The 13,742-nt window shown below is 41.2% G+C and overlaps 1 protein-coding gene across 2 annotated transcripts; it reads right to left on the reverse strand.

The window, feature by feature from the left end:
- Positions 1 to 2,389: 2,389 nt before the first annotated feature.
- LOC145529465 (kelch repeat and BTB domain-containing protein 7-like) lies at positions 2,390 to 12,543 on the reverse strand. 2 transcript variants are annotated; one of them, XM_081549896.1, is made up of 2 exons: positions 8,862 to 12,543; positions 2,390 to 3,286 (listed from the first exon to the last, which is right to left on the reverse strand). In XM_081549896.1, exons 1-2 carry the CDS (start codon positions 10,593 to 10,595, stop codon positions 3,242 to 3,244), a joined length of 1,779 nt encoding a protein of 592 aa, XP_081406022.1. In that variant the 5' UTR covers positions 10,596 to 12,543; the 3' UTR covers positions 2,390 to 3,241. The 2 variants fall into 2 exon arrangements, with proteins under 2 accessions (XP_081406022.1, XP_081406020.1); XM_081549894.1 differs by having other exon boundaries at positions 8,696 to 12,543.
- Positions 12,544 to 13,742: the final 1,199 nt, after the last annotated feature.

Here is a 13,742-nt window from a genome sequence, read left to right on the forward strand (position 1 = left end):
CTAGTAACACAGATGATCCAGAGGATTTTAGGGAACCAATAAGGTCTAATCCAAAAACAACACACTGAGTGGCCTAACAATCAAGTCTTCTTGTGACCTAGGAATGAGCCTTCCTAGTGCTATGGGACAAATGGATCGTCAAATTCCTCCCAAATTTTGGTCAAATTTATGCCCAACAGGGAGCACTGTAAACAAACAATGCTGCCTGCCCTTCCCGTTCTACAAGGATCAAGCCATTAGCTACTACAGTTGCCCACTGACAGTGGACTCTGACAGTTCAAGATAGAAAAAAACACGAAGCATTCTGTGCTTTGGATACTGGCCCTAGATAGTTAAGACACATATCTAAGGAATAATTCCAAGGAACCCCGATTCTTGTATATTCCCATACCTAGAAAAGCACTAAAATCATTAACTCGAGGTATGATTTTTTCTGATTATCAGTAATCTTTTGATGTGCAACTATTTTATTTTTTCCAGAAAAAAATCTCATATATATCCTGGCTCCTCCCTAGTCTCTTTGGAGCAGTTCCTCAGAGCTATCTGAAACACTGCCTTCCAGGCTAGAGTCCTTAGTAAGATCCCTAACTTGTAACTTTGAAGTTGCGCGTTTTTTTTTCAGTTGACAGAGGGATGGGTGAAGGGCATGGTAAGAGAATCACAAGGCTCACTGTTCTTACCAATATTCAGCTGTTTTTCTTGAACAAACACTTCTCGGAATGTTGCAAGCCTTTAATTTCCAGAGTTCTAGTAAGTTTATTTTGAGAGGTTTTGCTGTGTTCGCATTGCTTTTATGGAGAAACTGATTTTGGGGTAGGGTGGGATTGTTACTAAACCATTTGGAATGCAACCCACTCCAGTGTTCTTGCCTGGAAAATTCCAGGGACAGAGGAGCCTGGCAGGCTATACAGTCCATGGGGTCACAAAGAGTTGGATACGACTGAGCGCACACACACACACTCCCTGAAATGAATCACTGACACACAAGATAACTTGGATAAATCTCAAGAGAATTATGCTAAGTGAAAAAAAAAAAAGACCTCAAAAGGTTACCTATCATACGATTTCATTTATGTATCATTCTTTAAGTTAAAAAATTAGAGAGATGGATTGCAGACTCTGAGTGGAAAAGGTCCGAGAAATGAGGAGAGAAAAAGTTGTGGTTATAAAAGCATAGTACAAGGGATATTTGCAATAAAACTGTTTTGTATCTTAATTGCACTTGGTGTCAAGTCAAAAGACTTGACCAAACACACAAAGATCAGGAGGAGTGAAACCAAGCAGGACCCTGCGGGGTTCCTGGGCATAAAGGTTTTCTCTGTCCTTGCTTCTTGCTTGTAGGAGACAGGTTTCAGACTCTATAACCTTCCCTGAGTTCCAAAGGGCAGATTCAAATAGTTGCTAATCAGAGAAGAGAGGGGATGCAGAGACCAGGGAGGAGCAGTCCGGAAACAACAATGTAGCCTTGGGACAGGGTCCTCTGCCTCAAGGGATGTGCATAGCAATAGCTTTGAGCTCTTCTGCAGAACTAAAGCCCCCAATAACTGAAGACGCTAACTACTTGATGAAGCATTCTTCATTCCAGAGAGAAGGTTACAGTTTAAGAACCTTGAGAACCACAGAAGCTCATCAGGAGACCACCTGAGGCCAGGTTAAAGGACTGCAGGCCCTGCATATACTCTGATCCTTATATCAGCAACCTCCCCCTCACCTGGAACCATTGCAACAAAACTCTCCACTAAATCCTCCTGGATTGGGATACACAGTTTTGAGAGCATGTGTCCCCTTTGCCTGGCAAAGCAATAAAGATATTCTTTCTACTTCACCCAAAACTCTGTCTCTGAGATTTGATTCAGCACCAGTGCACAGAGGTCAAGCTTTTGGCATCAGAAGAAGAATTTATTACTTGCAGCAAGTAAGGAGAACACTGGGGATCTTTTTCTTGTGTCTCCTGCATTAGCAGGTGGATTCTTTACCACTGCACCACCTGGGAAGCCTGGATGCAAATAAGGAATCCGAGCCACCAGACCGGGAGAAGGAAATGGCAACCCACTCCAGTATCCTTGCCTAGAGAATCCTGTGGACAGAGGAGCCTGGTGGTCTGCTGTCCATAGGGTCGCACAGAGTGGGACACGACTGAAGTGACTTAGCACGCATGCATGCATTGGAGAAGGAAATGGCAGCCCACTCCAGTATTCTTGCCTGGAGAATCCCGGGGACGGGGGGAGCCTGGTGGGCTGCTGTTATGGGGTCGCACAGGGTCAGACACGACTGAAGCAACTTAGCAGCAGCAGCAACCAGCAGACTACTAGAGGCTAGAAGCTACAAGCAAAGTGGCCCTGGCTCTTTACTCCATTTGAAAATAAGAATGTTTCAAGGAGGCAAAAACTGTAATAGGTACAAAGTTTATTATTAGAGACAGAATAACATGTGGGAGAGTACACAGAGAAATAGTTTATTTAATATTTAAGACAGAAGCTAGGAAGAAATACACACCCAGAGAGAAAAGCTATGGGCATCCTCTCTAATGAGGAGGGGCACAGCAAGTCAGAAAGCAGGGAGAGATACACACCTGGCATCCTGAGTGAGGAGGAGCAGAGTCATTCAGAGATTAGGCAGAGATACACACCCAGAGAGGGGTGCGGAGTCCTGAGCGAAGAGTGCAGTAGTAAGAAGGCAATTTCAATCACTTATATGGGACAGTTCTTCTGGGTCTTTGTTTACATTTGGCCAATTATCTAGTTTCTTTCTCTGCACCTCACTTGTCCTTGGGCCCTACCCAAGATGCATGTGCAACTTTTTGCTAAGATGGATAGTGGGTGCCTGTCCACACTTATTATGGGGTGGAGCTCTCTCCCTTTTAACCCCCGAGGAGCCTTTCTGCACGTGTGCAGGTAGGGAAGTTCTCCTTGATCTCTGCAGTGGGCACTTGATCTCTTTCCTTTAGCAGTGCTCAGCTTCTGCCACTAGCTTTGTCCTTGGAGTGTCTGGGTGAGAACAAAGCTTGACTTCTACTCCACTTGACAAACAGCGGCTGTCTGGCCCAGGAGCCCATCTGTCTCCTACCTCAGTCTCACCATCTGTATTCCATCTGCCTTCCTTGAACTGGTCTTGCCGCCTCTGCCTTGCAATGTCAATATCTCCAGGAGAGGATTCTTGACAAAACAGATTCAACTGTCAAGTTCTTACTTAAAAATACTCAATTTTTAATTTTCAACCCTCCAATGCAGGGGGTGCAGGTTCAATCGCTTGTTGGGGAGCTAAGACATGCCTTGAGGCCCAAAACCTAAACATGTAAAACAGAAACAATATTGTGACAAATTCAATAAAGACTTTAAAAATGTTCCACATAAAAAAAAAAATCTTTAAAAATCCTCAAAACTATAGGGTCTCTGTTGAACAAACCACATATAGATCCCTAACTAAAGTATAAAGTGAGAGGAGAACATGGCCCCATGATACCTTCCCTGTACAAAGAAAGCCATAAGGATATTGAGACTAGATCAGGCTGTGCCTTGAAGTGACAGCCACTGCTATTTGCTAATTTCCCCAGAATTAAGGGATAGTTTGCCACCTCTCCCCACCCCCAGGGTTGTTAAAGAAAATTCTTAAGAGTCCCTTGGACTCCAAGGAGATCAAACCAGTCAATCCTAAAAGAAACCAGTCCTGAATATTCATTGGAAGGACTGATGCTGAAGCTGACGCTCCAGTACTTTGGCCATCTGATGCGAAGAACTGACTCATTAGAAAAGACCCTGATGCTGGGAAAGATTGAAGGCAGGAGGAGAAGGGGACGACAGAGGATGAGATGGTTGGATGGCATCACCAACTCAATGGACATGAGTTTGGGTCAACTCTGGGAGCTGGTGATGGACAGGGAGGCCTGGCGTTCTGCAGTCCATGGGGCCTCAGAGTCGGACACAACTGAGCAAGATTGCTCATAGAGTAGAACAATTTCTGAGAAAATATGCCTCAGAAAAGGAGGGGGAATGGTATGCAACAATACTGTTCCCTACACCCTGTGTCTTGGACAGTGTTGAGTTCACAAGGTTAAATAAGTGAGGAACAGGAACTGGTAGAACAGACCTCAGTGACAAAACAGCCCAGAGTTAAGGAGAGGGCATACAATAATCCTTTGGCCACCTGATGGGAAGAACTGACTCCTTGGAAAGACCTTGATGCTGGGAAAGATTGAAGGCAGGAGGAGAAGGGGATGACAGAGGATGAGATGGTTGGATGGCATCACCGACTCAATGGACATGAGTTTGGGTAAACTCTGGGAGTTGGTGATGGACAGGGAGGCCTGGCATGCTGCAGTCCATGGGGTCGCAAAGTCAGACACAATTGAGCGACTGAACTGAACTGATACAACGTATTGTCTATCTGGTACTGGAAGAGTTGGCAGCTTCTGTGAACACTATATCTTGTTTTGCTTTGTTAAAAATTTTTTTTGTTTGTATACATTTGTCAATCTCTATGGTTCTAAAAAAAGTTTATCAATAAATGCTCTTAGAATTTCTAGTTAGCCATATTTTATATAAACAATTTTGCTTCCTACATGTTCCTGCTCTATCATATTTGCTATAATAAATATTCTTTTAATGTTATGATGAAAAGATGCTGACACTCTTAAGCACGTATTGGAGAGATCAAATGAGAGGGCTGAGTAAAGTAAAACAGCCAAGAAGCAAGCGATAGATTTTAGGATTTCAAAGACAAGTTAACTTTCTTTTCAAGTTTAGAGGACTGACATAGAACTGCAAACTTTTTATATTTTCAATTCATGAACATTAAAAAAAATTCAATTAAATACTTTTAGTTTACAACTTACTCTTTATCTATTTTCCTCATTTCAGCACAAATTGGTGAAAATGACATCAGGCAAAATACTGGTTTCTAGTTTAATGAGCAGTGAATAGCAAATTTATATTTTTAAATGATACCTTAAATAAATTCCTTATGGGTAGACACCCTTTCCAACCACCTGTTTACCTGGTCATTATGAGATAAAGAACTCTTGTAATTTAGATACCTAATAAATAGCTGTGATATCAAGTTTGAAATACCTGGAACCTATAATTTACTTTGAACCCTAATATATATACAGCCTTCCTAGACAATAATCCCTGGACTTCCCTGGTGGCTCAGACAGTGAATCATCTGCCTATAATGAGGGAGACCCGGGTTTGATCCCTGGGTTGGGAAGATCCCCTGGAGAGGGAAATGGCAACCCACTCCAGTACTCTTGCCTGGAAAATACCACGGATGGAGGAGCCTGGTAGGCTACAGTCCATGGGGTTGCAAAGAGTTGGACATGACTGAGCGACTTCACTTTCTTTCACTTTAGATAATAATCATATCACATGTCAAAGCTTTCATATACATTAGCTCATCTGACCCATTTCTCTAAGTCACTTACATTTAGTTACTTAACTGTTCTCAGGCATACCATGAGAAAATTTGAAATTCACCAAGTGTCAATTTTGTCTTTGTTCTGATACTCAGATCCCTTTCAGGTGGAAAACGCATATGATTTCTTTAAGCTCTATTTTAATAATGCCCTTCCCCCCTCACAAACTTTTGAGCAATACATCTCTTGCAAAATGCTAATTCCTTTTTTGTATCAGTGTTCTTGGGACTGTTAGTGTTCTTACCCTGGGTGTGCGAATGAACTGCAGAAGTGTCGTAACACCTTTGAAATTATGAAAACATAAACATGTACACTTTTCTGGGGAATGGGTCAAAAGATTTCATCAGATTATCAATAAGATTCAGGTATGAAACAGGGTAAAAAAAAACAAAACAAAACACAAAAAACACTGCTCAACTAGAGGATACAGAAGGAAATTGTAATTTAAATTTAATCCTAAACCCAAATTGTTTACTAAAGTAGTCCCTTTTTTTTTATCCTTTTGAAAATACCAGTGCTAACTCTTTGAATATTTAAATTATTCGAAATAATTTGGGTTCTCTGAGTTTTTCAGATTACAGGCAGATAGATACAAAAAATAAGATCATTCTTAAGTTTTACAAACAGTAATCCTGCAAATGACATTATATTAAGCATTTGCTAAAATCTGTGTTGATTAATTGTAAAACTGAGACAAAGGAGCTTTCCTGTGATGAAAGGATTTCAACACTGCTCTGCTGGTTGTGTCACTATGTAAGCAAGGGTTTTGTACATTTAACACAAACTAAATCACGAGGTCAGAAGGCCTGGGGTTCTAGTGCCAGTTTTATTTGTAACTAACCATGTACAAATCACTTATCTATAAAAAAAAAAGGTTAACATCTATCCTTAATTCACAAACATATTATGAAACCAAAATCCTTTCTAAGAAAAGCTCTTTGTAAACCAATACTTTACTACTAATTAGCTTATACCTAACTCAGAGGTTGAGAATGATACATGAGAGAATGTCTCTCATCAATTGGTTGCACACCTTAATTCTGCAGATGGATAATGTGGTTGTGAACAGCTTGTTTCTATTTCGATCTTACAGAACAAAAAACTATCAACAAGAAGTTACTAGTGAAGAAAAGTTGGCCAAAAAATACAATTAAGATAGAGCTTTCCAGTGCTTGTTGACATCCTTTTAAGGAACAAAAACTACAAAACACCGTCTGCTGTTTTGAAGGAACATATGCTGCTAGGGTAAGAATCTTATTTCACTAAATAATGTTAGACAGGAACCTCCTGTAGATTCTTCCAGTGGCCCATCGAAATGGCTAAGAAAACATTATTTGTGTGTTTGGCTTTTTTAAACCATTTTCTCTCTCCCTTCCTTTTCTTAATTTCAAAATTCTGTTCTCCAGAATACACTCCTCAGTCCTCTGCCCGGGTGAAAAGAAATGTTAGCATTTGCTCACCAGAGAATAAATATAGAAGAGGAATTAGTATGTTACTGAACAATATTCAAGAAGATAAACTAAGTGAGTATAAAAAAATTTATAGACCATAAGCATTTGTACATATACACTATTTATCATGTATATGTATTGTGACAACCGTATGTATTAACAGACCCTCAAAAAGTAAGCACCTATATGTTCTCGTATTTAACAGTATCAAATTTGTGCAACTTAAGTCTCTATTTCTAGATCTTCCCTTATTATGGTGATATAAACAAACAAACAAACAAACAAAATTAGACTGGAGCATGGTTCACAGAAATATAGGAGAGATACAAATAAATAAAATAACCAGGTGCACCACTGCTTAGGGAAGTATTTGAGAGGAAACATACTCTCACTTTTGGCCCCAAATGTCATCATCCACTTATGTTATTTGTCAACTTTTAATATAAAAATACCTTCAAGCTGATAATCATTTACAGTGACTTACAAAACTGACAGAAAATTTCAATGCTACATAAAACAGTTTTATACACAGCTTAAAATTTTAAAGTTCTCTTCTGGCACTTGACTTTAGAGTTGATAGACACAATAACTACTACTGATCTCAATAAAATACTGTTTTTAGCTTATACATATCTTCAAAGCCATATCACCTCACAAAAATCACTTCCTGCCAAAGAATTCTCTAAGACAAACACCAAAACTATACAGCCAAAATGTTGTAGGAAAGCATATAAACTTTTTAAGACAAGGCATGACCAATGGATTAAAACTTGACATTACCCAATCACACGTCCAGTGAAAAAAACAATTGTTCCTCTGATTCAGTGAAACGTATCAGGTATAGATGAAAAAATACGGCAAGTTATCTATTGTTTTTGGTTTAGAAGGGTCTAAATAGAGATACTAGTAGAATGGATGTTTTTTAAGACAGAAAAATGGTCACATTTAGCAAGTACACATTTTACAATTCAAAAATAAAAAGGAAAAATTTTTTTTTAAGACAGTGGAATCCTGATTTTTTCTTACTTTTTGTGAGTGCTTAAAACCATTCTGCCCATTATCAAAATGAAGTCACTCTTTAACAACCTTAATTATATGTCCAATTGTTTTTCTTTGCCGAAGAGAAGAAAACCAAACCAAATTTTAACAAACTATATTAAACTTAGAATACTAAAAACTGACTATGTGAGAATTTGGGAAATCTACTACTTTCATTATTCAGAAGGAAGATATAAATCTTCGAAACCCTGCCAACAATTTCTAGTCCAATTTTCTACACAAAAATGAAAAAGCTAACTTTTCCCCCACAACACTAAACAGAATTTAAAAATGAACAGAAGACTAAATTAGATAATCAAAATATAAACCGTGTAATTAATGAAAACAATTCACTAGTGCAACAAATTCTTGAACATGGAAAAAAACCAGCAAGCATTCTAATCAATTACATGGTTCATTTTTTTTTTTTTTTTTTGCATATTTTAATCTTGACTTTCAGCACAGTAAATTATTATATAGCTGACTTCATGGACTGTTTACATCTTGTAACATTACATTAGCAATTCAAACATTACCCTTTCTAAACCGAATCTGCAATCCTAATCAAAGTTTTCTTTTTTTCCCAGAAAAGGAAAGGACATCTTTTTAAGATATATTCATAGCAATAGAAACATCTTAGTATTTCAAAATATTTACAAAGAGCCCTGCTGATCCTGTGCATTTCGCTGAGGGGCCACCTGAACCCAGACTTCACCATCAGAAAAAGAACTTGAAGTTCCTGACTCGGAGTCCAGTTCACTGAACCCATCTAAGTCCCATTCAGTACTAGACTCACTCCGTGCATCATCTTCCTCAGTGATGAAACTCTGACCAGGTTCAAGGCAGGAAGGATAAACACGAGCACAGAGGCAAATAAAACCAGAGTCAAACTGTAGAAGACCTAACATGGTCCCTATATTAATCCACTGGTCTTCCCTTGTATCATATTCATACACAGTTACCCGGTTTTTTTTCCATTGAGGGGTTGTAGAAGTGATGAGGAGCAACTTTTGGCCATGATTGACAATCTGGTAGTTGTGGGTCTCCGAGTCCAGGGGAATATTACTAATACGCCTCCATTCTCCCCTGGCTGGGTTATACACCTTCATGACTGGGATGTCACAGATGCAATAGATCTCATCATTGAAGACACAGGCTTCCTGAAAGTCACTCCGTTTAAGAGAAGCACAGTTCAGCCACATATTATGGCTGGGATCATAGCAGAGCATGCGCTTACTGTTCACGGCATAAAGATAGTTCTGAACCACTATGAGTTCAAAGGAATAGAAGGAATGCGGTACAGGAGCCACTAAGGCCCACTGGTTCCTCTGAACACTGTAGCACTCCACTTCCTTTAATTTCACTCCAGTAATGGGGTCCCGCCCACCCAGGATGTAGATGTAGCCATTGAGGTATGCCACATCCATGCCCTCCCGGCAGAGCAGGCGGTCAGCAAGTTGCTGCCAACTATTCTGGGCTGGTTTATACACCCAGAGATCCTTCCTGGGCTGGGCGGCCAGATAGATGTCATGGTCTGGAGAGACACAGACAGCTGAAGAGGTGACAGTCTTAGTGTGAGCCAAACTGGTCAAAGGCGATGGCATTGTGTAAATATCCCCCGAGTATGGGTCATAGCACAGAAAGGGATCTCTGGGATGGCCAAAGAAGATCACCATCTCCTTGGCACTCATACCTAGCCTCTGGGGTGGATTTTCTGCTATGGACACAACAGAGCTACTGCCGCTGCTCTCTGGCTTGGGCACCACAGACTTGCACAACATGTCCCCATATCGCATCTGCAGGGCCCCTTCAACAAGGTCCAGACAGTACTTCTTCACAATGGGCTTGGTCAGCAGCTCTTCCACGTAGCCCCGGTCTTCGTCAGAGAAGTGGGTCCAGCGGACACACTTGAAGACTTCTGCGGCGCTGGGACCCCGCTCCTTGGGAGCCGCCTCCAACCACTGCACCGACACGTGACACACGGTCCGCTCACTCTCGATGTCGAGACTGTCCAGGCGCAGGACAGCTAGCAGCTGGGCCAGGGTCAGATCTGCCAGGGACTCTTCCCGAATCGAACCCATGCGGCTGAGCTGCTTGAAGTTGTGGGCTATAAATGACTGGGCCTGTGATCGCAGCTTGTGATGGTCGAAGGCGTCGGCGAACTTGAGGATGGCCGTGCAGTTGGCCAGGTCAAGGCGGCGGGCTAGGAAGGAGGCACAGGCTTCCCGCACGTACTCCAGCTGCAGCATGTCGGAGGCCGCGTAAAGGCGCTGCACGTTGGCCTCACTTAATGACACGCGACCGGTGTAGCAGTAATCGACCAGCACCTCGAAGGACTCGGCGTCCACGTCGTGCATGGTCACGTTCGTCTGATGGCTCTCGTACATGCCGCCGGTGAACATGCTCTTGAAGTAGGGACACGCGGCCGCCAGCACGTTACGGTTGCAGGAAAAAAGGCGGCCCGTGCCGGGCCCGCTGCCGGGGGTGACCACCTCGATGGTCACATCGCAGAGCAGCCGCTCGTCGTAGAAGGACTTGAGCTGGGCCAGCAGGGCTGCAGAATGGCCCGTGTCCTTCAGCTCCTCCGCGCCCGTGAAAAAAGCCGAAACCGAGGGCTTGGAAATCTTCTTGAGACGCCTCCCACCGCGGGGACTGGAGACGCGGCGAGAGCGCGGAGCTTCTTCCCTGGACTGCATGGTGGAGAGGGCGGCAGGGAGCGAAGGACGAGAACGGGGCTCTGGCGCCTCCTCGTTCTCTTTTCGCTGACGCCGAGACTGCTATGTCCCTGAAAAGACTGCCGCGCTGATTTAAGTCAGCCCTGTTTCGCGGTGCCGCCTCCCTTTATCGCGTCGACAGTGCCTGACTCACCCGCTTCCAGTTCCACGCCCTTTCTCCGCCTCAGCTCGCCCTCACAGGACCTACAAGCTGGAACCAAGCGATCCGCCACCGCCGCGCTGGCAATACCAGTAGGTGCCCAGGAGAACTACGGCTCCCAGGTTGCCTTTCGCGCCTCGAGGCATGCCGGGACCCCGCGGACTCTGCGGCTTAGGCTGCCTCACAGAAGACGCTGTGCGTGTTGGGAGTAGTAGTTCCAGTAATATCGCGAGGTTTCTGGGGGTCTACTGCTTTAACTAACAGAATCAGCCAACGTTTATTCTAGGTTTGATGGTTTGGAGCTGTGGGTTTGAAGTCTAGAGTGGAAGTCCCGTTTTAATATTCATTAGTTGTGTAACTTTTCTGTCAGAACTTTTCCCTCTCTGGATATTGGGGATAATAGTATTTCATAGGATTCTGGGAGAATGGAATGATCTAAATTTCATAGGATATATACGATGCTTCAATAAATGCTTGTTGATTAGAACAATAATTGTTTACACTGTGACTAAAATACAAATATTGAGTAATTGTTGGCTTTTCATTTAGAATTTATGAGAAATGTGGCATCCACTTATTCGAAACCATGAGCAATTTCTACAAAGGAAACTTCCAGTGTCTACTGTTGCTTCTTTTCAAAGGTTTTGAAGAGTATTGCAGTATTTTCAGTACCAAATGATATGTAGGTTCACTAGGATATCTTAGACAAAGATGAGGTCCTAGAGAACAGCATTTCTGATGGTCTCACATGGGCAAATCAGGCATATTGACAGATAATGTTGACATCTCACCTAATCAACACTTCATCAACTAGGGAGCAAAGTTATTTTCATAACTTCTTAATAAGAGGGTTACTCATATTTCTTCTTTCACATCCTTTCCAAAAATCAGTTGAAGATTCTATAATTGTCTTTACTAAGTTCCAAAGAAGAGTTCTAAATTAAAATATTTAAACAAACATACCTTGTGTTGGACAGAAACCCAAGATCCTCAAAACATGGTATTCTTACATGCTTACACATTCCTTGAAATAATACGGTAGTTTATGCTGTACAAAAGTGTTTATATATGACGGATCAACATTTAAATATTCAAAATCAAGTGCTTAGATTTTTTTTAAAGTTAGGTTAGGGGTTAAGGTTAGAGAACTTTTATTTAAAAGCCATGCTGCTCCTGCTGCTGGTTTGCCTGTCATGTGTTGCCATAACCTAGTGAATTAAATCTTTAGTATTAGTACATAAATAGGTGAATAACACACAAAAGAATAACTCTGAGTCAAACTGTCTTTCTTTTCTGATTAACTGATGAGGATCTAATGGAAATGCTCCAGGATAGAGACATTAAACTAAGTGGGGCTCTGGGCCCCACTATCTCTTCTGTACCTTCCTTGAGTGTCTTTCAGGTACACCGGAGAGAATTACATTATTAGTAACAATGATTGCTTTCCTTCCTGCACCAACACCAGCTGGAAAAAAAGCAAATTAAAACAATTTTTTATGTCTATTAAATATACTTTATATAAAAGTTACCATTTTAACAATTTTCAAATTTTTCATTGCTTTGGCACTAAGTATATTCACCTTGTTTTGCCCCATCACTGCAATCCAACTGTTTATATCTTGTAAAACTGCAACTTTGTACCCATTCATAATGCCTCTGTCTTCCTCCCCCAGATCCCTGGTAACTGCCATTCTGCTTCAGGGCTCTGAATCTGACTACTCTTGTGTGCTCAATAAGTAAAAATAAAAGGGTTTTAAAAAAAAAAAAAAAAAAAAACTACAAGATTACAGCTTTGCCCATCAAAAAGCAGTGAAAAACAAAATAAAAATGCAAGTCAGATACTAAGAAAAACTACCTTTAATACATATTATACTCAATAAACATATGAAAAGCTGTTCAACATTCAGCGTTGTTCATCATCAGATGAATGCAAATTAAAGTCACATTGAGAAAACATTGCACACCGACTAGAATGACTAAACTAAGATCAATAATATTAAAAATAAAGATCAACAATACTAACTAACAAAAACATTGTATCTAGGGCGATTATCCTTCAATTAAAAATTTTTTTAAAAAGGTCAACAATTTAAATGTTGGTGATAATAGGGAGCCATTGGAACCCTCATATATTAATACTATGACTATAAATTGATATATCCACTTTTAAAACCTGTTTGGTAGTTTCTTTGAATGTTAAATGCCCAACAATTTCATACCTATGCATCTGCCCAAGAGAAATTGAAACACGTCTACAAAGACTTATGCAGGGGTTCCCTGGTGGCTCAGTGGCAAAGAATCCACCTGCCAATGTGGGAGACATGAGTTCGATCCCTGCACATGCAGCAAAGCAACTAAGCCCAAGCACCACAACTACTGAGCCTGTGCTCTAGAGCCCAGGAGCCGCAACTACTGACTCCAAGTGCCCGAGAGCCGTGCTCTGCAGCAAGAGAAGTCTGAGCACCGCAACTAAGAGAAGCTCCCACTTGTTGAAACTAGAACAGCCCACTCGGCACAAAGACACAGCACAGCCAAAAATAAATAAATGAAGTTATTTTTTTAAAAAAGACTTGTCCAAGGATGTTCATAGAAGCTTTATCCATAATAGTCAAAACTGGGAATAATCCAAATATGCATCAATACAATGAAAGAAATGAATTGTGGTATATTCATACAACGCAATACTACTCAGAAATAAAAGGAAACAGTCTTTGATACCTGGAATTGTAAATTGAATATCAAAAATTTTGAGCAGAAGGAACTAGATATACAGGGAGTATATGCTCTATGACCATTTATGTGAAGTTCTAGAACAGTGAAAATAAGTTCTGATGAATCAAAATCATGAAAGAGACAGCCAACGTTGGGGGAGTGGGTGGAGGTAGCAGTTTGCTTGGTTGATTGGAAAGGAACACAAAGAAACTTTCACGGGTGATGGAAATGTTCTCTTCTTGATTGGGCCGGTAGTT

Source organism: Giraffa tippelskirchi, chromosome 12 (assembly GCF_054371585.1).
Source record: "Giraffa tippelskirchi isolate mGirTip1 chromosome 12, T2T-mGirTip1v1.2.pri, whole genome shotgun sequence".
NCBI classification, from domain to species: Eukaryota; Metazoa; Chordata; class Mammalia; order Artiodactyla; family Giraffidae; genus Giraffa; species Giraffa tippelskirchi.